Source organism: Lepisma saccharinum, chromosome 6 (assembly GCF_977018435.1).
Source record: "Lepisma saccharinum chromosome 6, izLepSacc3.1, whole genome shotgun sequence".
NCBI classification, from domain to species: domain Eukaryota; kingdom Metazoa; phylum Arthropoda; class Insecta; order Zygentoma; family Lepismatidae; genus Lepisma; species Lepisma saccharinum.
In genome coordinates, this window is record NC_139234.1 from 11,494,353 (window position 1) to 11,520,327 (window position 25,975).

General features: G+C 36.0%; 1 protein-coding gene across 3 annotated transcripts in view; it reads right to left on the bottom strand.

The window, feature by feature from the left end:
• The window catches only part of Sur (Sulfonylurea receptor), a 147,269-nt gene that overhangs the window by 24,248 nt on the left and 97,046 nt on the right, over positions 1 to 25,975 (bottom strand). The window contains exons 10-18 of one of the 3 annotated variants that reach the window (XM_083123520.1): positions 25,017 to 25,263; positions 21,239 to 21,344; positions 19,579 to 19,840; positions 18,707 to 18,844; positions 17,808 to 18,059; positions 14,453 to 14,757; positions 11,600 to 11,686; positions 4,105 to 4,185; positions 2,658 to 2,758 (exon numbers count right to left, since the gene is read on the bottom strand). In XM_083123520.1, the coding sequence (XP_082979646.1) occupies positions 2,658 to 2,758; positions 4,105 to 4,185; positions 11,600 to 11,686; positions 14,453 to 14,757; positions 17,808 to 18,059; positions 18,707 to 18,844; positions 19,579 to 19,840; positions 21,239 to 21,344; positions 25,017 to 25,263 (1,579 nt within the window). The remainder of the gene's footprint in view (positions 1 to 2,657; positions 2,759 to 4,104; positions 4,186 to 11,599; positions 11,687 to 14,452; positions 14,758 to 17,807; positions 18,060 to 18,706; positions 18,845 to 19,578; positions 19,841 to 21,238; positions 21,345 to 25,016; positions 25,264 to 25,975) is intronic. The other 2 variants (XM_083123522.1, XM_083123523.1) reach the window with 2 other exon arrangements.

Consider the following 25,975-nt stretch of genomic DNA (forward strand, 5'->3'; position numbering starts at 1 on the left):
GCATTGTTTGACAACATAAGTGGGGATTTCATCTACACTACATGACCAAGTAGGTCTGAGTTTCTGTACGATTTTTTCAACCTCCATTGTAGTTGCTGGATGCAAGTACATTGTTTTGGTGCACGTTCCTAATTTATTTAAGTTGTTTGTGTTGTGACTGGTACTAGTGTTGGGGGTGGAGTACATTTTCGTAACATTTGCATAGTATTCATTTAATAATGTTGCAACTTCGAGAAGTTCCTTTACAGTCTCAGAATTATGTTGTAGTGCAATATTTTCTTTTCTTTTGCTGCCTCCATGTAGCTCTGTGTTTACAATTTGCCACATTGTTTTAGATTTATTTTCGGAATTTATGATGGTATTCTCATTGTGCATTTGCTTAGCCTTTTTTATTATTTTCCTATAGATTGACTTGTACTTGTGGAAATATGTTTCAAACTCAGCTGTAGCATCTTCATCTTTTCTGATTCTGCTTAGATATCTCATTCTTTCACTAGATTTAATAATTTCAGGTGTTATCCAGCGGTTCTTTTGGGTTGCTGAAGTTCTAACTTGTTTCTTGGGAAAAGCTATTTCGAAATAATAAGTGAACGTTTTTAGAAATGACTTATATGCTTCATCTGTATCATTGGACTCATGAATATCACTCCACGTTTCTTTGCTTAAAAAATAATGAAAATAATTAATATTTTGTTTGCTGAATGACCTTTTGCTTACAACTTGTGTTTCATTTTTGGTACTGTGTTTTGGATTAGTCACTGTGGTTGGTGATAAAGAAAACATTTGAGCTTGATGGTCAGAGAAACCTGTGTCAAATACAGATGTCTCACAGTTACATAGGTGTTGGTTTATGAGTATTTGGTCAAGTGCACTTTCTGTGTATTTGGTGATTCTTGTGGGTTGCTTGACCATGTGTTCTAAATTATACATGTTAAGGAGTGTGTTTAAATTATTGTTTAGATTTCCTTTTAGAAAGTCTACATTTAGATCGCCAATAATTGCTACAAGTTTGTTACTCTGTTGGTAATAATTTAAGATGATATCCAGGTGTTTTATGAATATTTTTAAGTCACTGTTTGGCGTTCTATATACACATACAATAACCAGTTTATGTTTTGGTAATTCCATTACGCATGCTTCAAAATGTTTTTCTAAATTTAGATGCAAACATTTTGTGCAGTCATTTTGCCTCTGTCATTCTTTACATATATATATATATATGACCCTCCCCTACTTATGGTTGACCTAGCATAATTACATATGAGATTATAACATGGAATATTTATATATTTGAGTTGTACTTGCTTTAGCCAATGTTCTGTGAGGCATAGTGCATCTATTTTTTCTGAGAAATTTGATAGGTGGATTTCTAACATCATTTTCTTATCCGTATTTAAGCCTTGAACATTTTGATGAAATATGTTCAAGGTTTCTGACTTTTTAGAGCTTACCATACCATCCATTGTTCCAGTTACTTTACCCATAAAAAAGTATTATCATGTGTTATTGGTACATTTTTCTCCCTCGTAGATTTTCGAAGGGTACCTTTATTGTTTTCAATTGTTCCTTCATTTTCACCATTACCTTTTATTGTGGTTACATTGCCCTTATGTGCAGTTTTGCTAGTATCTCTCACTTCACTCACACCATAATTAGTATCACTGAAAACACATTCCTCTGTTGCACTAGTCCTATTTACAGACAACTTCACTTCACTTTGAAAGTTCTCGAGCTCCCATTTTACTTTGTCACAGTCAGGCATTTTTTTTTTCACTATCACTATCACTTCCATGGTTTAGACAATTTTGTTTAGTTTGTAAAAACTTTCCGGTAACTGCTTATTGTATAGGATAATGTTATCTTGTAAGCCTCCTTACCTTACAAGTGTGTTTTTTTATGAGCTCACCAACGAACGACTACAAGGGTGCCGCCATATTGCCATGCACACATGCTGGAAATGGCTGCGGCAATGAAGAATCCCACCAAAGGTGAAGTGCGGGCTGTGATATTGTTTCTCCAGGAAAAAGGCGAAATCCAGCAGACATTCATCGTCAAATTGTGGCAGCTTATGGGAACATTGTGAATCGTCAAAATGTGACAAACTGGTGTCGTGCCTTCAATTTCTTTAAGAAGGTCATCAGAGATCATAGATGGCCTCCTGCTTCCCGCTCCTGTGTTCATCATGGATATCTGTTCTACCTCCTGCAAAGGCACACCATCACTTCGTCACATTTTGACGATTCATAATGTTCCCATAAAGTGTCACAATTTCACGATGAATGAATGCTATGGAAAGAGTAAGGATCAAGGTTACTGTCAGTGTTGTCAACATATGCCATACATATTTTCCCTAAGATATATATCAGTTGTATCTTTACTTTCCTGACATGCCTCCTATAATTGAATGTTACTGTGTTCATTGTTATACACTGGCAGTTTTATTCATGGTAAATAATGGGGAATGGGCAAACAAGTATTCACATCACACACAAATTATACAAATAATATTCTGATTTCAGAATAAAATGTGAATTTCATTCTATATTTAACTTAGTCCAAGAATAAGTAACGCTCTTCATTTCAAAATGGCAATTTAAAGGAAACGTGATAGCAAATTGCACAACAAATTATTAAAAGGATAAATCATGGATACTTACAACCTTCTTCTTCTTCATTTAAATCTTCACTGAATCCAGATGCAGATGATACAACTCTGTTCACAGGCAATCGCTCTCTTTCAACAGTGGACATTCCAGATCTAAAGAACATTTAGTAATATTTTTATTTTTAATAAAGACTTATTGCAAATTAACATGAACATGTGACATTTCTTAAAGAACAATGAACTTGAAAAATATCTGAAATGATTTTTGAATAGAAAAGCATGGAGAGTCTGATTTAATGAAAGAGAACACACTTATCAAACAATTGATGGTGTAGTCATTGAAAATATTTCCCCAATCACTGTTATGGACATGAGGTCCATCTAATAAGTTGGTATGCCTTTCTTGACTGAATAACAAAGATAGTAGGATTTATGTTTGGGGAATAAAAGATGCGGTTGTACAATAAATACACATAAACAAGTTACTAACTTTATCTGTGAGACTTCCTTTTAAAGGTTCTATTAATTTCGGTTGCCCCTGCCACCATCTACTTGGGAACTTGTTGCTTCACTGCTGGGCTGTTCCCAAGTGGATTTTGGTAGGACCCACCGAAATTAATAGAACCTTTAAAAGTAAGTCTCACGATAGTAGTTAGTAATTCATTTACGTGTATTTAATATAGTTGGATTTGTTAGCACCAGAGTTTGGGTGGAATGTTACACAACACATAAAGGTATTACACAATGAATCCAGAATTCTTACATGTTCACTTGAGGTGGAAGTGAATCAATTATTTTTAATTTACTGTAAATATAATATATTAATAGAAACCTCATTTAACCTTTAGTTTTGACTCAAACCAAGTACCATTAATATATATTTCTTTATCTGGATATCTTTAAATACAGCAATAAAAAATTGCACATTGCATTTTATTTTAAGATGGTGGTAAGTCAGCAAGGCACCTTTTCTTTAAGTGAATATGCAAGTATAGTAGATTCAATGCATATTATATGTTGCTTTAATGCTTTTCCCTAACAATTCCTACTAAGAATAGAATTGGCGTACACACATAAAATGTCACATAAGAACCAGTATGAAGCATAATAGAAAAAGTATAGTGGTTTCTACTCAAAGAATAAATACATCAAAAGTCACATGGAACAACAAAAGAGACATTTTGAGTTTGTGCAGCATACTATCCAGAGATTTCTTAGGACTACTCTGTACTGTACAGCAACAATCAAATGTGACTCTGCCTTGAACTGTTAGAATGTATGACTACTAATAGTTATGCATCTTTACAAAGAAGCCTAAAGTAACTACTTTGGCATCCTAACCATTTTAGCAGGCAATTGCTTGAATTCAAATAGCATACTTATTGTAAATGCCGCAAGGTCAAGGTTTCTAACTAGGACAAACTTACAACATATATTAAATCTTATATTCTCTTGAAGTATTTGTTTTCTATTATTTCAACAGAAAATTATTTACTAACTTTGTGGAAGATGAAGATATCAATCTTCTTAGAACACTTCTTTCTTTGCTGTTCACCGTTTCTGTGGCTCCACCAAGCGACCTGTGATGTTATAAACTGACATATAACAAAGAACTACAAGAGTGAAGACAACATCATAGCCATATTATGCTAGCATAAACAATAAAGAAAAATCAAAGCAAAAATTCAAATCACCAACTTCATTTTTCATAATTCACTTTGAGTGATGTCTTGTCTTTCTTATGGTGTCAAAAAGTTCCACAAGAAGAAATAAACATCGCAGTTGACTTGAAGAAGTGACAGTTACATCTCTACAGATAGTGAAATGTGCATGTACATATGTGTGTTGGTGTGCTTGTTATGTGCAGTTAGAAAAAAAGAAAAATCAGCTTATGCTCCAAAAAGTAGTATAGGTTTTGTGTGCATAATTACTGCAATTGCAAGAATAATATTGTGACAATGGACAGACAGACAGGGAGGGAAACAAAAAGACATGCAGATGCACACGAAGAACAGTGCTTGAAGCAGAAATTGGCATGTGGCAGAAAGTTTTCTCACCTTGCTCAAAAATTGTTAGGTGGAGTGATTCTTTTATGTTAGAACATGGTAATAATGAAACAGTTGGTGGCCAGTCCTATTACAGAATTTAAATATTTTTTAAAAAAAAAAGAAGTGCAACTGTAGCTTTAGTACAAAATTTCTGTAGGTTGTAGTAGGAAATTTGCCTGTTTAATAGGTTAGTAAACATTTTGCATTGATTATGATAGCATAAGCGAAACTGTAGAAATCAACATATCACCTCAAGATCTTTAAATCTTTCTCTTATGATGCCCCCCCCCACTCACACAGAGAGATATTGTTTGTTTGATTGTAAACATTATAAAAAGGAAATGTATTCATAACTATCTCATGTCCACAGCCCAACCCAAGTTGGTATGGCCAAAGAACATTTGGTTATCTTGGCTGTTAGAATATGGAATATCCTTCCTGGTAATATTAAAACAGGTTCAAATAAGCACTGAATTTTCTTATCTCTTGCATGCTCATATCATCTCGAGTACTAACCAGTTGTCAACTTTTCCTATTTCTCGCATTTCCTATTTCAGTTTCCCACTTTTGCTTATACACAGAGTGTTTCAAAATGATTTAAACGATAAAAACATGTTTCATGAGCAATACAACATAATCACCAATCAAATATCTTGTGAAATACATTCGAACACATCCTTTAACAGTCCCAGTAGTTCTAAATCCTGCCGCCAGGTGCCAGGCTAACCAGTTGTAAAATACCTGCAAGTGGTGAGGAAAAAGCACTTTGCGAGAGTAGGTTCAGTCGTGATTGTGCAACATCAGTTTCATACATGATTTCGTAAAGATTCACCAGCAAAGAACTATATCTCATTAGTGCTGCAGTGCAAACCAGATGAGAACATACTGAACATGCTGAAACATGCCTGGATGGAGCTAGATTACCATACTGATGTGTGCAGAGTAATGAAGGGTCTTCACATTGAGCATTTGTGAGATTTTAACTTTGCAATAACCATTGGCACTAAGAATTGGACAGTTACATGACATGTGTGCGAAATTGTATCTGAAATTGTATATTCGTAAATAAAATACAATGAGTTGAAATCATTCAAATCATTTTGAAACATCCTGTACTTGATTTCTTGGACGCTAACCTTGTCAAATACTACCATTTCTCTCTTAACATAATAATCATAATCATAATCTTTATTCATCTGTTGGCCCATTTTTTCATGGGTATGGATTTTGTATAGATACATGAAAATATAAGGTATGGTATACAAGCAATTACAGTATAAGAACAAAAGATTTTTACATGCTGCACATATGTAATAGAAAATATAAAATAAATTGTACATTACATTCACAATATTAAAAACAATGATAAGCATATACATACAGGGTGTTTCGTAAGTTCGTTTACAACGCTTGGGAGGTGATTGTACGAGTGAAAATAAGGTGGAAAGTTCATGTAATGAAATTCCGGAAACGGCTTTGTTGCAGAGTTATTGACGTTTGAAAATGTGGGAAAATGATTTTCCGAAGTGAATAATGGCAAAACGGATGGAGAGAAGTTGTCGGTGTTGGGCAGTCCACTAAGAAATTGGGTACACTCTTGTTGAAAAATCATGCAGCAATGTTGTGCAATGTCGGCACAAGGGATTCCCCAAAGGACGCAAAGGAATATGTTGATGGGAGTGGGGTGGGTGTACGTTCTGTGTGTGCTGGTATCGATGAAAATTGGCATGTGTTGAATGGCACCAAAAAACAAAGAGAATTTCCTGAGCGAAGGGCACTGACGTAAAACAAAAAAAATGAACTGTCATAGGTTGCATACCCTGAAGGGCATATGGGTGTCCATGTGATCTGACGTTAAGTACCACATTTCCCGCTAGGGGTGCCAACAGTGTAGGTTTCCTCATGAAGGAGCGCACGTGTCCGCGACATTCGTGTTTCAGGTGCTGTGCCAGCAGCAGGTTGTTAAACATTCACGGTTGAATGGAAAGACGTGAGGTTCTTGGACAGTAGTATTGGGCAAACATTTGACCTAGCAGTGTTACGTGTTAATTCTTAGCCACAGCCCATTGTGTTCTGTGAAGTGTACTAGTGTTAACGGCCATAAACACTTGTAGCCCAGTGTAAGGGATGGCTGCATACATGTCCCAAGAGCTGGCGGACATGCATTTGATTTATGGGGAGGCTGGAGGTAATAGCCGTGCTGCAAGGCATCTGTATGGGGCACGTTCTCCAAAAAGGGTGTTACCATCGCACACCTTATTTCAAACTGTAGGCACTCGACTTTGGGAAACAGGATCAGTGTTGCCACCTCGTCGAGAAGTTGGACGACCTCGAAGTGTGCGAACATGACGGTTTGTGGAAGATGTGCTAAGTGCAGTGATGGATCATCCAGGCACCAGTACGCGTGCACTAGCCCACGAACAAAACAACTCCCATGTGAATGTGTGGCGAGTCCTGGCAGAGGAGGAGATGCACCCTTACAAATTGAAGAAAGTGCAAGAACTTTTACCTCGGGACTTTGGCCCACGTGAGGACTTTTGCCAATGGTTTGTTCATCAAATTGAAACTATCCCCAATTTTCAGAATATGGTACTATGGACTGATGAGGCTATCTTCACGAAAACTGGTGTGTTCAATAGTAAAAACAGTCATGTGTGGGAACATGAAAATCCTCATGCACTGCTAGTGGCACATCATCAGCACAGATTTGCAGTGAATGTGTGGTATGGGATACTGCATGACCATTTGATTGGACCGTACATTCTCCCTGTTCACCTATGTGGACCCACTTATCAAGCATTTCTCAGTGAGGTTTTGCCTGAACTACTAGAGGACGTGCCCTTGGCACTGAGACAAAGACTTTGGTTTCAACATGACTGTGCACCCCCACATTTCGATCGGAATGTGCGCCATTTCCTCAATACTGTATTCCACAACCAGTGCATTGGCAGGGGAGGGCCTGTGCCATGGCCACCTCGATCACCTGATATTACGCCCCTGGATTTCTTCCTCTGGGGAGAGATGAAACGCCTCGTTTATGAAACACCTGTCGTGTCAGCCGAGGACTGCGTTGCCCGTATCTATGTAGCTGCAGCATCGATAGCAGAAACTCTGGGGTTGTTGGGTCGCACTAGACAATCCTTGATTCACCGTTGTCGCCTCTGCTTGGAAGTACATGGTGGACACTTTGAAAACCGTCTGTGATGAGGTTCCCTTCACATCTCCATTAAGCATACTGTGTGCCCTTCAGGGTATGCAACCTATGACAGTTCATTTTTTTTTTTTCGTTTTTACGTCATGGTGCCCTTCGCTCAGGAAATTTTCTTTGTTTTTTGGTGCCATTCAACACATGCCAATTTTCGTCGATACCAGCTCACGCAGAACGCACACCCAACCCACTCCCGTCAACATCTTCGTTTGCGTCCTTTGGGGAATCCCTTGTGCCGACATTGCACAACATTGCCGCGTGATTTTTTGACAAGAGCATACCCAATTTCTTATACCGTGTTTGTTACAAGCTGTCCCGGTTCCCGCGCTAGCTGGTCACTGTTTTTTCTCCGTGCTGGGGAAAGTCAAAGCCAGGCAGCCAATTAAAATATGCAACGTCAACAGTGTCTACGTAAGCACCTCTCTTCTGGCTTCCATTCACTCCTCGCTGCCCAGCAGACGATTTTTTCCTTGTTTCTCATTGGCACCGAAACTGTCGAGCGATTGCTAACGTGGGAAACAGGACAGGTTCTAACAAACACGGTATAGTGGACCGCCCAACACCAACAACTTCTCTCCACCCGTTTTGCCATTATTCACTTCGGAAAATCATTTTCCCATGTTTTCAAATGTCAATAACTCAGCAACAAAGCAGTTTCCGGAATTTCGTTACATGAACTTTCCACTTTATTTTCACTCATACAATCACCTCCCAAGCATTGTAAACGAACTTACGAAACACCGTGTATATGACTTTTTTTTTTAAAAAAAAATAGAGTTACATTGTTGCTTCTATGGTATTATTACATTTTTTTTTGTCTACTTGATATTTGTACCCAATCTAATTTATAGTTCATTGATGTCTGTGAGGTATTTTTTTATTAGCTGCATTTTTTTCTTTAAGGGAGTGATATTTTTTAGCCACGGGGGAAGGTTGTTGTGGAATTTTATGCCTGCAGAATGTGGTGATCTGTCTGTCAGAGTTAATCTGTTAGTCTGGATATGGAAGTTTTGTCTTTGTCTTGTATTATGTCCATGAATTTCTTCACTTCTTAATTATGTCTTGTCATTAAGTACATAGATAATAGATTTAGAAACACAGAGCGAGTACATAGTCATAATTTTGTTTTCAGAAAAGGCAATTCTGCATGTGGATCTGGATGGTATTTTGCATATAAGTCTAACAGCCCTTTTTTTGTAGTGTGAACACTCTTTTCTGTATGTATGTGAGCTTTCCCTCCCCAAGCTGTAATACAGTATTCTAAGTGAGGATAAATAAGACCATAATACAGATTCATATTGATTTCCTTAATATTATATTGTGAAAGGATTTTCGATAGATAAAATTTTTTTGTGAGTTTATCACAGATATAGTTAATATGACATGCCCAATTTAATTTATCATCGATGATCAATCCTAGGAATTTTACATGGTTAGCATACTCTATTTCATTTTCATCTAAGTAAACCGTCAAGTTATCAAAGTTCTTCTTGTTGCGAGGTTTAAAAATCATGAAATTTGTTTTTTGATGGTTTACATTTAGGCTATAAGTGTTCAAGTACTGGATTATTTGATTAATTGAGATGTAAGTCTGAATTTCTTCTCTCTTTGCATTATTAGTGTAATATTTCTGAAAGCGAATATTATTTGTTACTTTTCATTTATTAATATTGAAATTGATATTTTTGTAATTATTTCTGGAATGATTAAGCAACTGTTTACCCTTTATCTTTTTCGTTTAATGTGGGGCATCAAGCCCATATGCTCTCTGTTTGCTGAGATGTAAGAACAACAAAATTACAACTTTAATTGTAACCCAACTACAACTAATCAAGTAATAATAATAATATGTATGTTGTGATGTAATATGTTAGGTTGTTTGGATTCTCATTGCTGGTTTCATTTTATTACAGGGAAATTTCAAGGTGAATCCCTTCATTTCACACTCTAAAAATGAGGTTTATGAAAGTTCTCAAAACATTGAACATAAAGTCCAATATAATTTGGGACATTTGTGCTTTTGATTATCTGCATTTTAACCCTTAATTTTTTCTATCAATCTCTTGGATTTTCCTTACTTATCACTGAAGTCATAGTGAGATATTTCATATTTTATTTTATAACTCATAAAATCACTTGGAAAAATAACTGCATAGTTTCATAGGTACCATGTTCGCCCTTTTAAGACTCAAAGAACTTATAATATTGGTATATGACATAATTTTTAGAAACAAATTTTCTTTACATATTTTAGGACAATTACTGTTATTAATCTGGGTGGTCCATATGTCTTGTTACCCCCTCGAATCAATATCTTGTTATCCCTAATTCAGTGTTTCTATTGCAGAGATGGCTGACACAAGTTCCTACAATGTAGAAGAGTGCCTTGTTGTCAGTGTTTGGACCCGTGAACGTCCACATACCGGCAAGACCATGGAGGATGTGCAACGAGATTTCACAAGACGATTCCAAAAAAATGCATCACCAAAAGTGACAATACTGCATTGGGAAAAGAAACTGTTTATGTTGGAATGTATCAAAGACAAACCGAGGCCTGGTGCACCAACCAAAAGACAGAACACATGTGCAGGAGTGGAGGCATCTGTGCTTCGGTCACCACAGAAGTCACTGCACAAACGGTCTGCTGAGCTTGGTTAAGTGAAGTGTTTCCCAATAGGTGGATAGGACGTAGATCGGTACATCATCCGGCGCCTCTGGATTGGCCTCCCAGAAGCCCTGATCTCTAGTCTTGTGACAATGCCCTCTGGGGCATTATTAAGGAAAAAGTATCACAACAACGATACCAAACAACAGAACAATTAAAGGATGCTATTAGGGCAGCCTTTTAGACAACAATCATGAAAAATTTGCTTTGTAAAATCTCACACAGGTCATGGCACCGTGTCATTTTGTGCCATGAAAATAATGGTGGTCATACTGACCTTTTGGATGCGTGAACAACATCCTGGTTGACGCTGAATCCATACGTCTTACAAATTGTTATATTGTTATTATCATAATATAAAATTATGTAAAATTGTTGGTGTCACACGACATATGGAATGAATGGCTACCTTACACTTCATTATATTATATTGTATTATTATCAAGTTATGTAAAATTATGGGGGTAACAAGACATATGGACCACCCTGTACATTGGTTTCACTGTTATATTATTACAAGCTTTTTTTAAAGTTTTGTGTTCATTATCACAAAGTTGTGGAACATTTTTACCAATTTATTTTTATCCTAACATAATAAAATACACAGGGTATAGGTAATTTAAATGGGGAAAAAATACCTTTTAAACAAAAACTCACACTTCATTTTATTGTAATATATAAAACATGTAAGTATATTTCTGGCTTAATATGAAGCTTTGATGTCCAAAGAACAAAGAAAAAGGAGCATTTGCTGATGTAATTACAATGCTCTCAGGATATTTCTATATGTAAAGATGTATTTCACCCAAAATTGAATTTGTTTTAAAAGTGAAGTGAAGTGAAATTTCAGCTTGACATGTATGCATGTCATCACGTATGGGAAACGGTTTAAATGTCCCAAACATCAGAAACAGAAACATAAATTTCAAGCATTTCAAACAAAATGGCATTAACAACAAAATAAGTTTACAAGTAGACACCATTTCATGCAAATTAGCTTCAAATGTAAATTTAGTTCTTGTATCAAGCTTTCAACTTTGAATGTTTTGGTTGTGCCTGTGTTCCTACCATACCTTAAGGAGGAGAAGGAAAGCAGGTGCCTCAGAAAGTTATTATGGTGAGATTGACAGTTAGAAGACTCCAAAGTAGCTGCTCTTGACCTATTAAGGCAAAAAAAGGCAATTAATTTGATTTTTAAAAAAATGCAACAAAAATGTAAACATAACTTAATTCAGCATAGGATGGAAAAAATGTAAAATAAAAAAGCAATTAAAAACTGGTCATTTTCGTGACAAGGAGTCTGTTAGTTGTAGTAAAAAATTCCCCATGTTTCTTTTCTCTTCTTTTTTTCTTTGCTTTGTTTTTCATTTTTCTCTTTGGACTTTTCCAGTAGAAGTGTGTATTAAAATTTCAGTTATGAATTCAGAGACTACCTCCTCATCAGGCTAGGTGTTTGGATATTTATATTATACCTAATATTTTTGAAGACTCAAATGTTCTGTCTTTTGTTTAACAAGCTTGAGAATATTTTTTAAAAATTTGATTCGAGTCCGCATTATGCTTATGATAAGTTAATTGGAAATGGATCTACAGTTTAAATTCGTATCCGAACCACGTGCAACATTTCTCCATAGCTGATCGGGCCTGAGAACCCTTGATAATAGGTTTTTGTTTTCTATGTTTATTCACTTCACTCCTTATTGTTCAGTTTACTGTAACAATGGAAGGTATTATGACAACAACATACAACAATAACCATCTATTCTAGCCTGAAATTCTATTTTTTTTTTTCAAAACAATAATCTCTATACATTGTTTACATAAAACAGTGAAATTGTAGGTTAGAATTGATTCTAGTTGCTAGTTGAGGTGAGGTACTTGACTGAAAATCACCCCTCCCAACAGCAACTTCTGTGTCCACCACTGCTCCTCATTGACATAAAAAAGAGTTTTATTTGTTGCAGTTTCCAACCTATAAAAACAGAACTCAAAAAAGCAATACAAAAACACACAATTACAAAAAAGTATGCAGTAGTATGTATAATTTTTTAAAAAGTATCTGAAATATCTAAAAAATAAATATTATTTCAACTTCATGCAGTGAATGCAATCATTCTTCTATTGACACCTTCCAAAAATATAGTTCGTTGTAATATGACTGGCTATATACAGTTCCACAAAAGCAGTGGTGTATGTAAGAGATGCCCTTTCCAGCTTTAGCCCTGTCACCACTCTCTTCCCAAAAGTGTCCTTGGATCCTAAAAATTAATAGTTATAATGATTTGACTTTAAAAATCTGATTTTGTAAACCGTTTTTTGTCACTCACAATGTATATGCAATCAAACCTCCAGGCTTTGATCATGAACCTTATGTGGTGGGTGGTGGATGAGAAAATTTACTTGGGGTGTCACTTTTATTAGTGATAAAAATTTATCTCCCTATTTTTCTAGTTTTCTGGGGGAGGGCATGGTAAGGGAGATGGAACTAATTGACCATGGAGTCATCTACCCCTTCAGCCCCCTTCTGGTACAGTGCATTTATTTTATACTTGTAGCAGGGGATGAGAGAGTGCGAAGAAGGAAGGGGCGATAGGGGAGATCTGTTACACTACTCATATATCTGTACCTCGGGGCCGGTTTTAAATTGAACACACTGTAGCATGACTGATCTGTGATACGCTCAGGTTCAAATACTAGTCAAGATAGATCTTTATCATAATACAACTCTTCTGTGCATAAAAATAAACTATAACGTCTCATGTAAATATTCCAAACTTACACAGATAAATAAACCGCTTGTTAATAGTGTAAGGGTATGTGAATTACTAAGGAAAAATCAACTAGCAATGTATGCAATTATAAAAAACAATCTTGAAAATGGCCAAGAAAAAGATAAATAAGAGTGAACATACGTATGTACCTGGCTGGCTGATATATAGGGTTATGTTCAACAGAGCATTGAATTTTTTCACTAAGTTTATAACCTAGTCATATAACTGGTTATGCTGGCCCAGGATTGGTTGAAACATCTAATTTTTGCACTTTCCTAGTCACATTTTTGTTTACATTTGGATTTGACTCAATATGTTCCTAAAATACTTTGTAACTTTTTAGTGATGTCATGGTGGGGAGGAAAGTTATGCAGAATTTGCTGAGTTGGTAAAAGTCAGAGTGGCTAGTCTTGTTGGTGTTTTATAACAGCAGGACTTGCATGAGTGTTAGATTATTTATATCTAACCTTTAAGGCACGAAGCAGTTAGAGTTTTCAGGTAATATATCACTTGTGTTTTTAATAAAGTGATGGAGGGAAAGAAAAAGTATTTAAAGCACAAAGTGTGTGTCCATATTACATTTCACGAGGCAGGAAAACAAGATAAAACACAGCACACATAAAAATATAACTTTTAGTGTTCTGCTCAGCATGTGGTGTTAGAATAAAAAACAAAAACAACACATATTTTTAATAAGCCTTGTGCTAGATAAAACCTATACCTTTGAAGGATCATGCGACACCAAGTTCAAATGTGCCTCCCCGATGGTGCAGTGGTAGCGTTGTCACCTTGTAATTAAGAAGTCCCGGGTTCGATACCCAGTGGAGACACGCAGTGGTTCGGATTCCACTTTAAACTGTAGGTCCAGTCTCAATTAGCCTTTCTGTGCATGTAGTGGACTTAAAACTACAATCCAATTTAATTCAAAACCAAGTTCAAATGTCCAGTGACATTTTCAAGGTTAAGAAAATCATTTTTAACCCTCTTGGTACAATGAATACTCTAATGCTTTAACTGTTAAAGTTTTATTACAGTAAGAAACAAAGAATGCAAAGAGAATCATTGTATGTATAAAATTACTGTCAATATCATACTGAAAAGGTTACACCATTGAAGGGGCATTGACCAAAACCCCTAGTGTATAAGGTATCTTACCTTAATGTGTCTGTGCATGTTCCATGCATACTTGGCGAAGAAAGGCGACGTACAAATGGTTTTTGAAAGTTATTTTGTGTTCGTGATGCCTGAAGAGAAGTAGCTCTCCACACAACTTTATGATTTGATATCCCTGGTGAACTCTGTGTTGTGCTTGTTCGAGATCGCCTGGCAGCCAATTTGTTGTGGGAATCGATAAAATCATCTTGGCACTCATCGATGGGTAGAGGTAGGTCATGTGATAAATGTCGTGAATGTCCAAAAGTAGGATTTCTTTTGCGGAAAGGTCTAAATAAAGGTGGAGCCTGCAAGAAAGTAAATAGGTGTATTTGTTGTCATGTGTCTACATAGTTTACATTCACTTAGACTTTCACACATCCATTTGCTGTCATGATGATTGATCAACTATCACAGTAAAGTCCTTTTGAAACACCATCATCTGTTTATGTGTGTATAGATTACTCTTATTGATCAATTTGACAATAAAAACACGGTTCCAGCTTACAGTTAAGTAATATGAGAGATATCCACAAAATACGTTCATTCTGCAAGTATAGCCTGTACAGTACTGTGGCCACAATAGTGTGCATGCAGTGTTTGTTGATTCTTTGACAAGGTACATATACCATATGCAGGCATTCAAACAGCATTTATGAATTGTGCTGTGTATTTATAATGTTTAAGAAAATCGAAAAGCCTACAACACATAAAATGTGGTTTGTAATTCATTTCTTGGATGCGAGGAACATGAAACCATGATCGTCAATTTTGTGAGATATATGAACATTATGCCACGAGTGATTCAATGGTATGAATAAAGGTGTGACTTTACAATGAAGAATGCAAAAATGTGCAACCAACTGTGACGTCTTGTTCAAATTCGATGTTCTTCTTAACAATCCGTCACAGCCCATTTTTTTATTACCTTGGAAGTACGTGCGTTTCCTTGGATATCTCCCTGTAATAGAAATAAAATAACACGCCCTCCAAAAAATACATATGAATACATATATTTAGTTTCTCTATCATGGGTGGCTCGCGTGCTGTAGGGAGAAAACCAAGGATCAGACAATCAAAATGGGCACAAGTCAAACTACTAAATCCCAGTTTTTTAAGGTATTATATAGTGTGTCGCTCCAAGCCTTCTCGCATATACCGCCAGCTGGTCCGGAGTTTTGTAGCGGGCTCGTCTAGTCCCACTCCCGACGAACTAATGTGTATATGACTGAAAACATGCAACTGCTTTTTTTCTTTGGCCCTTCCAAAAAAAAAAATATATATATCTGCTACCCAAGGAATTATACGGGGAAGGGTGAACTTATCCTAAAGGGCACCCAGCGCTCTGCTTAATTACGTGAACAATAAGATTGGGTATTTTCTCAAAATGCTTTTTATTTCCTTAACAAGTGCAGTGTATTTAATTTCTTACAACAATAGTAACAACGTGCTCTCTATAAATAAGTCGCTTCACACAGGAATCTGTTAGCAATTACCCCCCCCACCCCTTGACAGATTTTCACAAAAACATTTACAATGACGATCAACGTCGACCATTCATTTTATTTACTTATTTTTTGTTCCACTATCTCTTACCACACTTGTGCTTACAAAAACTATGTCCATAATCTTTCCTTCTTTTAACTACTTATGTATTTTGCAGGAATTAGCCCGGCGATAGAAAATTTATTTGCAACTGAAGTCACAATCTATTCTAGACTTTTAAGTAAAAAAGGGGGAAAGGGAGGTGAAAGATTCAAAATTATCAATTAAAGTAACGCAGTAAACTAAACCCTTTTAGTAAATATACTTAACTACATGTCCGCAAAGGTTCCACGTTCTAGTCGACGTCCCAGGTGTACCGGAAGATAAGAGCTGAGTCACGCCCACATTGACTCAGGCGGCTATCACGTCGTGGAGCACCGTTGCTGGAGTTGATGTTATCGGGGTCGGCTGGGAGAGAACACTGGTTCACCCAACAAGGAAAACGTCTGCCCCGAGAAGCTCGCTAGGTGGCAGTCTCGTCGCCCCCATGCGAGTTTTTTGGGAAACAAACGAAGTTTCTCAGCGAACTAACCATCCCACGCATTGGGTCTAATTCCTCTTATACAGGGTGGGCCGAAGAATGTGGCAAAACGGGATAAACAAGTCCCGATTCACCACACAACCATCTATGGTGCATGAAGATTTGGTAAAGAACAATTCAATCAATCCCCCTCTTTACAGCCCAGACTTGATTCCAAGTGATTTTCATATCTGTGGCTTTTGTAATTATCGTTTTTTATACATTATATTGGTTACAGTATTATTTATGTTAATGCTTTTATTAATAAGCCTAACCTCCAACATGCAATAGAAGAATTTCCCTTGAATGTTATGCTATTGATAAGCATGACAAGCAGTGATGCACCCAAGGGGGAGGTTGGAAGTCATAGTCCTTCCTCTTTGGCCAAGCATTGAAAAAAAAACCTTTAAATGCAACAAAATATGACAATATGTAGAACTGAATACTTTAAAAAGAATACCTAGGTATAATCCCTCCTTTCCATATAGTCATACCCCCTTGGCATGTTACTGGTGACTATATGGGTTGCAGAACCTACTGGAACACTCAATTGTAGGCCAGTTAAAATTTCGAGTAGTTATGGTTTTCAGGGTGTCATCATAAAAAATTAAAATGTAGGAGAAAAGAAAATCTGGGAAAATTCTATAGTATTTTGATCCATTGGACCATGATAACTGAATTCTTTATGTGGGGAAATTGATGTTCCATTTTATTAACATGTTCAGATAAAAATATATTAAAAAACTTACGTGAGTGAGTAGGAATGTTTCAGAACGACGTTTCGGAAGTCTGTACTACTTCCTTCATCAGGTAATAAAAAACTTTAGGTGCCAAAGATGGTACCGCATTGTTAAATCGTAAGTTGAGGATTCAGGTTAGAAAAGGTAAAAAAACTTATGGTGACATCATAAAAACTCCGATGGAAATCTTCCCCATGTTAAAAACAAAAACCACACAACTAAAACAAATAAAAATCGAAGACCTACTACAGTCCTCTAGTGACTTCCGTCAGTGTTGGGTAGAACACATTGACCTGAATTCTCAACTTACGATTTGACAACATGGTACCATGTTTGGCACCTAAAGTTTTTTTATTTTATTACCTGATGAAGGAAGTAGTACAGACTTCTGAAACGTCATTTTGAAACATTCCTACTCACTCATGAAAGTTTTTTATATATTTTTATCTGAATTGATAGTGAGTAAAACGCGCCATTGTAATATGTTATTAACATGTGTGCATTGCAGACAAAGTTTTTTATATCTTTTAGTTACTTCATGACAATAACTCACCACGTGGGCTTCTTCATCTGTTTGCCATGTTCCATTCTCAATGTTCTTCTGTTTCAGTTGAACTCCAATTCGAGAAACAAGTTTGATAAGCTGCCATCTTTCTCTTGCTGTCTTCCCTTTAATATTGTTCTGTTCTTCTAGAGCTTCTCTTGTCATAATTGCCTTCCATGTGTTCATCAGATCTGCATCCTTCTTCTCAATGTCTGAAAGGCTTCCTTGGCATCTAATGGCATTTTTCTCCATTACTATAATCTATAAGAAGAGTACAATATCTGTGATCAGGAAAATAAACTTCATGAATATTAATAAGAAATAATAGAAGAAATTATTTAAATCATGAAAATTAGGGACTTCTCCTTCCACATAACTACCAGTCACATCCCCAATGATAATGATGTAAAAACATCAATAAAGCACTGAAGTTGTAGTCCTTTTTTTTATGAATGTGAACCTGAATATGAGATGCATACAAGATCAAGCACAATGTTAAAAATCAGAGAATAACTGTAATATAATTAAGCCTTGTTTCCATAGTAAAAACACTTAGTTGCTGACCAAGGCAGTTTATTAAGATATAAAAACAGTTAACATGTAACGTTTCAACCCTGTATCAGGGTCTTCCTCAGATTAATAACTAAACTAAACTAAATTGAAAAAAAACTAATGACATGTTACATGTTAACTGTTTTTATATCTTAATAAACTACCTTGGTCAGCAACTTAGTGGTTTTAGAGAATAACTGATTCTGGGTAGATTACAGTAAAGCTGGAGATATGTATTGAAATTTTCATTCTAACTTTGTATATTACAAATGATGTTTGTGTTAATATGTTGCTTATTTACTTGATACATAAGATACACCTATGTACTGACTATATAAACCACAGAATCATCTTACATGGTGGGCATGTGACAGAAGCTGAAGACGATGGGTAACGAGAATCACAGTTCTTTTCTGCCTTAGCAAAATTTTTCTAACTCCTTCATCAAACACTTGCTGGCCAACTTGTGAGTCAAGAGCAGATAATGGATCATCCTGTAAAGAAAGTAAGCAATCTGGTAACAAAAGTTAATTCAAATTCTACTAGATATATACTAAACTTCTTAACTGCAGATGGTGCATATTGTATTTACCAATATCTGTTTATAAGCCCGTTCATATATAGAAATCTCACATGTGGCAAAACTCATTACAACACCTGGTTACATGCATAAATTAAGGAGATGAATGAACATTTCAGGGTTTTCATGAAACATTCACACTATTATATCATTCTGGTAGAATATATTAGGATTGTTTTTCCCTTAAATGCGTACTGTTCATCCTAAAAGTATCTGAATAATTATATTTATATGTACATCAGGCCTGGACAACCCACCATATTTATGGAAGAGTGATCTCATATGCACATGTGGACTGCAGATTGAGCAGCAACACTGCAACATGGTAAGAGGGGTAGAGAGGAGGAAGTGAGGGAGGCAGGAAGCTTCGTTGGTCACATTTGTGTGATGGGAAACATCTTGTCATGTGATTTGGAGTCACAGTGATATACGACATTGTAATCAAGGCAGAATAAATGGGTGGTGGATTTGTGTAAAGAAAGACACCTCACCCCCCATATTTTTTACCTCTCAATGCAAGTAACTCTCCTACTTCTTCTCTGCTGATTACTGACCTTGAGGTGCAGTGTGCAGGCAAGAAGTTTGTATACTCACTGGTTTCCACAAGTGAAGCGAGTTACTCAAGCCTGATTTACACCATGTACATACCAAGATGACAACATTCGACTTGGAATAAAGTGCCCTGGCAATGGCTATTCTTTGCTTCTGTCCACCAGACAAATTGATTCCTTTCTCTCCTATCTCAGTCAAATCCTTTCCAGGCAGAATGTCAATATCTGGCTGAAGGGCACAGGCAGCAACAACTCTGCTGTAGCGTCGTGGTCTGTAAGGCTGGCCGAACAATATGTTGTCTCTGAGAGTGGCATTCAGCAGCCATGGCTTCTGAGCAGCATATGCAATGTTAGTTTCACTAAAACATAAAATTAACTTTAAGTTCAATGCCTTAGAACTCAGTGTAAAATCATTGCAGGTACTATATTGTTGAAGGTTTCTTAGGTAGTTCTCAGACCTAAGTAACAAGCGACAAGCTACAGATGATGAGTGACAGTTGGCCACAACATGGAGGTTTCACATCAAAGTGACAAGCAACACCTCCAATTTGTAAAAAAGCATTCACTGTGCATATGCAACCAACAGACCGAGACAACACAATACATGCTACTGACAAGAACTGCCCAGTCTGAGCGCCATGCAAGAATCAAGCAGCATGTGCAGCTTTTTGTATCTCTTCAGTACAATAGGTTGTGTACATACATTTCTGTATGTTCATTTCCAATGGACAAGTGTTGCTTTTAGCTTGTGATTTGTTTCTTGTTGCTTGCTACTTCAGTCTGAAAGCTCTATTACATGTGTCAAAACACATGGCTTTTTCTCCAGACAATATAGTTACAGTTTGCAAAATAATTCAATACAGTTACCATAACTTTATAAAGTAACTGAGTTGATTTTACACTTATTTTCTTCTAGATAAAATGTAACTTCTGTTATATGTTATGTGCATGAACTGCAATCAGGCCTCCCTGATGGCGCAGTGGTATTGTAGTTGTCTTGTAATCAAGGGGTCCTGGGTTTGATACCTGGTGGAGGCCCATAGTGGTTCGGATCCCACTTTAAACTGTAGGTCCAGCCTTTTTATGCATAAAGTGGACTTAAAACACCAAATCAATCAATGAACTGCAATCAGACTGATAACCATATAAAATTAAAGCTATTTCACATTAAATTACAATTATAAACTCCCATATTAAGTGTAAAAAATTAATGTAAGAAAATTAATTGTAAACATCTATTCTTGAAAACAATTTCCTACTATTGTTCGAAAAAGTAACCATTACTTATAATTGTGTTTAAATGACTTGCTACTTCCAAACTCTTGTTTTAATTTACTTTAATTCAATTTAAAATGTATTTATTTAAGCATGTATTCATGCTTTTGAGATTAAGAAATATTCTATTTTTGCACACAACTATTAGCTTATGATTTCATTATATATCGTATATAGCTTTTAAACTCAATATTCTCTATGTATATCACAATGCACCTGTAGAAATATTTTTTTTTATTATCTGCATTACAAACATGTACAGAATTAATGAGTAATTATTCAGACAACAATATTTAAAGTAAGTCTTGAAGCTTTCCTGGCGACGAATGATGAAAAGATTCTCTCGGGGTATCAACTCACCTGGTCGATAGCCCGAAAGAATGTTTTCAACAATATTTAATGAGAAACTTGACAAACATACAGTATTACAGTGTTAAAAGGACACATTATACTGACTTTAAACACTAAACATGTCAAAATACCTAGCCCAGCTAACTTTTCCTGTTAATGTGTACATTTCTCCAAGAAGAACTGACAAGAGTGATGACTTTCCACTTCCAACTGGTCCAACCACAACTGTTAGTTTTCCTGAAACAAGAAAAGAAAACAATCATGGGTAATTTTTTAACACATGCACACACAACAGGATGGATATAGGCAAGCAGAAATGAAATAACGTGCAAATTTTGCATTTTTCCTTGATAATAACTAACTAACGAACTAACTCCCTAGCCTTCTTAAACCCGAAGGTTCATGGCTGCAGCATATAAACTAAATCCACGTTTTTTGTAAATGGATATGATAAACTCATTAAAGCTTCCACAAATGGATTGTACGAGGGTCATCCAGAAAATAAAGACCGTTTGGTTATACAAAATGAAAAAAACAACATATTTATTGGAAAAAACAATTTTGTTACATACCTGAAGCTTCCTTCACTTCTCTACATAATCACCTCCTACATTTAAACATTTGTCATATCTGGGCACGAGCTTCAGAATTCCCATGTTATACTCTTCTGCCGCCAGTTCATTAAGGTCATGGCAACCGTCTTTTCGGATCGTAAAGGTGTTCATTTGGTGGATTTCATGCCAAAAGGCACTACGATCAATGCAAATCGTTATTGTGAGACTCTAAGAAAACTATAGTGAGCCATCCAAAACAGGAGGCAAGGAATGCTTTCTGAAGAAATTGTGCTTCTGCATGACAATGCCCACCCTCACACTGCTGGTGCAACTCAAGAATTGCTGGATCAATTCGGATGGGAAATTTTTGATCATCCACCCTATAGTCTGGACCTTGCTCCTAGCGATTTACACCTTTTCCCTAAGCTGAAAGCGTTTCTGGGTGGTAAACGTTTTGGAGGTGATGAAGAGTTGGAGAATGCAGTGACCACCTGGTTTAATGAACTGGCGGCAAAAGAGTATAACATGGGAATTCTGAAGCTTGTGCCCAGATACGACAAATGTTTAAATGTAGGAGGTGATTATGTAGAGAAGTGAAGGGCTTCAGGTATGTTATAGAATTGTTTTTTCCAATAAATATTGTGTTTTTCATTTTGTATAACCAAACGGTCTTTATTTTATGGATGACCCTCGTATTAAGTACCTATATTAGTTTACAAGAAATTAACTTCATTTCTCTGCTGTTGAATAGTCTAATAATTTCAGTAAAAATAGCTGAGAAAAGTGTATATGTTTTTAGGATTAAATGATTGAAGTGATAATTATATTAAAATAGTTATGTATTTATATTATTATGTTTTTTCCATAACAATGGACATAGCTGCCCTCAGTGGCAGATTAATAATTTTCTCTTGGGAGAGAGGAGTGACTTGAAATGTGAGAGTAGCAGGAAACTGAGTTTGGGAGCATGCACTTGTCAGTTTTTTAAAAACATTTACCCATGCATGCAGGTTTGTTTCACTTTGTTGTGATATTATTCATTAGATATATCCTGACTTGCTGGATTATTCTTGATTTCTAATCACAATTCAGTTTCATTTTAACCTGTGCAAATCCAGTATTACGCCAGGAGGGAAAGGAAAAAATATGTTCGGCTGCGTTGCTACATTTAGTAAGATAAAGTGAGCCAATGGAGTGATAAAATCCCAGTGGAAACTTTGGAATGGTGCAGTAGCAGTCTAGGTCCCTGTTTATGCATGCATTATTTGTCGATGTCACATCCAACAAATGTCATACATGACAAAAATATGTTGTACTGGGACATCCAAGAAACACTGGACTCATAAGAGTCCGATGGATGCATTTTTTGATGGATGTCAGAGACTGGCAAATACAAAACTGCTACATCTGACAAAAATTGCACGCATGGGCTAAAAGTTTGTCTGATGAAATTTTGTATCATATCAGACAAAAAAATAGATTACATACGACTTCACTTATGCATGTGATTTTTTGTCGGATTTCACAGTCTTAAGTCCAACAAAAATCTGATCCATTGATTGATTGATTGATTTATTAGCATCATTCAACTTTGCATGTGATTCTTGTCACATATTGTAGTGCGACATGGAGCAGCACGTAAATGACTGACAGGAATCGGAGTTTATAATTTAATCTGTTCTTAAATTCACATTTTGAATTTTAACTCTTTCAGCTCTCCCTTTTTATGTTCTTGGAGAGGGTCATCTTGTTAACTAAACAGCACTTTAATTATCATATTTAAATTATTGCATGTTATTATTGCTATATTATTTGTATAAACGGGCTTATTTAATACAAGATTGATATATACAAGTAATACAACCTTGGGTTAGGGTTGCCAGGCATCCTGTTTTTACAGTACGCACTGTTTTCTCCAATCTGTATTGAACATATACAATATATCATTGTTGGGTGTTAACATATAATTGACTGATTGATTGATTTGGTTTGATTTGCTAACTTTTCTGCCACTTTTGACTAATCACGATTATATAATGAATTTGATGAAGGGACAAATATCATAGTAAAAAGCCTGGAACATGAGCAACTTCAAAAGAATTCAATTTCAACAACAACACAACTAAATACCTGGCTAAACAACAAAAACCTTTCCCTGAATGTTAATAAAACAGTTCTAATAAATTTTAATCCAGTAAAACAAACAAAAAACTTAAATGTAATTATTAACAATGAAGTCGTCAAAGAGAGCAATGCAATAAAATTCTTACGAGTATGGATAGACACAAACCTGTCTTGGGACATGCAAATTACTATTCTAACTCAAAAGTTAAGCAGGCTCTGCTACATGATGAGAATTCTGAGAAACGTTTTATCTTTAAATGATTTAAGGACAGTATATTCTGGACAGATTCAACCTGTACTTACATAGTATCTCTTTCTGGGGCAGTTCACTCAAAATACAAAAAAATTTTATTTGGCAAAAATGGATATTAAAAATTATTAAAAATGTATCCCTCTCAAACCCAACAAAACAAATTTTCAATGAATTTCAAATATTACCTCTTCCATGTTTGTACATATTAGAAAAATTGTACTTTATTTAAACAAATTCTGAAATCTTCTCAAAAAATCTGGAACACAAATACAGCACTCATATGCATAACTCCCTCCACCTTTCTACTGTCCACACATCCAAAACGCATAATGGTCTAGGATTTCAAGGTGTAAAACTTTATAACAAACTGCCAGGGGAATTCAAGAATGATAATCCAACTAAATTTAAAATTACAGTAAAGAGCTTGCTAATGAAGTATTTGTTTTATAGCACAGAGGAGTACTTAGATCATACTTTTCATTAATAGACATAATCTTTGATTTTTCTTCTCATTAATAGACATAACCTGGATTATTCTTTTATTTTTTATGTTATTTTATACTATTTTATATTTTTTTAATATGCATAAGTATGTGTTAATTCCTTTGTACTCAAAATTATACATGTAATTGACCTATCTCATATGATAGTGCTATTTGTACTTATACACGTATGATCAAGTGGATGGAAATTAATCTTATCTTATCTTATCTTACACTTCCAAAGAACACCCATTCCCATTCCAGGATTCGAACCTGGGACCCCTGACATTGTAATGCGATGTGATAATCACTCCACCCTGATGATCAATGTGTTAGCATGTAAAAGCAGATTTTACACTCATGTTCAGTGTGTGAGTGTGTGTGTGTGTCTGTGTCCATCCCGCATTGGCAAAGGAGAATTATGGCTAACCTACCCTGTGTTCAAACAGTAAATTTACAAATAGAAAGAACATTACCTTGAAATGAATGAACCTACCCTTGGGAATAGAAACTGATTTAACTTTGAGAGCTATTGATGTCTTTCCCATGTCCACATTCCATGTGAAGGCTCCATCCTCTACTGTTGCAGCTGTGGTGCTCTCATGTTCCTCAACTAGCATCGAACCATTGACCAGCTCATCTTGATCCTCTTCATCTTCTTCGATATTCCCTAACCCAAACACACTGTCACAGCTTCCTCTTAAAGCTTTATTATGCACCTTGTTTGTGTCTTCTGGTGGGGGCTGAAAAAGTCAAGTTAATGTTTTCTTCTTACACAAATACATAATAATTCCATGTAATGTTTGCAAAATTTTAAAAAAAGCCCATCGACTATGGTGACTGAATATTACCGTTCACAGAACGCTGTTGTTCTTAACAGATATTAAGTTCAGTTTGTTATTATTCAGACAGAATAGCCAAAGTCAAAAAAATATTAGATCGAATAAAATATTAGCGTAAAATATAGAGACTAAACTCCGTACCAGCTAACTGTAGACCAGGCACATGAGAACAAGTCTCTGCGCAAGTAGTGATGCGAGACGGCTCCACCAATGAACAGTGAGAGAAACAGAATTGTGTAATGAGTGACGGGAGTTACCCGATTTCCTCCTTCTCTCTGTAAGCGTTGCAAACTTTTGAAAAGGATAATACCGAATGCACATGGCAAATGGACCATAATTTTATCTCCAGGTTCGTATGATTGGCTTAAGAATTTCTTTGGGAAATATTAGGGATAAAATGGCAAGTGCAAATTTTGACAAGCCGTGCATTTAGCGTACGGACTAATGTCTGGACCGTACATTCGTACATGCCATGAAATGTCCGTACATGTACGGTCAGGACCGTATGGTTGGCAATGCTGCACTTTCACCACTTGAATTTTCCTCCTCCTCCTCTGCCGATATGAGCGGCCCTGTTCTACAGTTAGATGGAACAAGGTATAGGTTTAATATA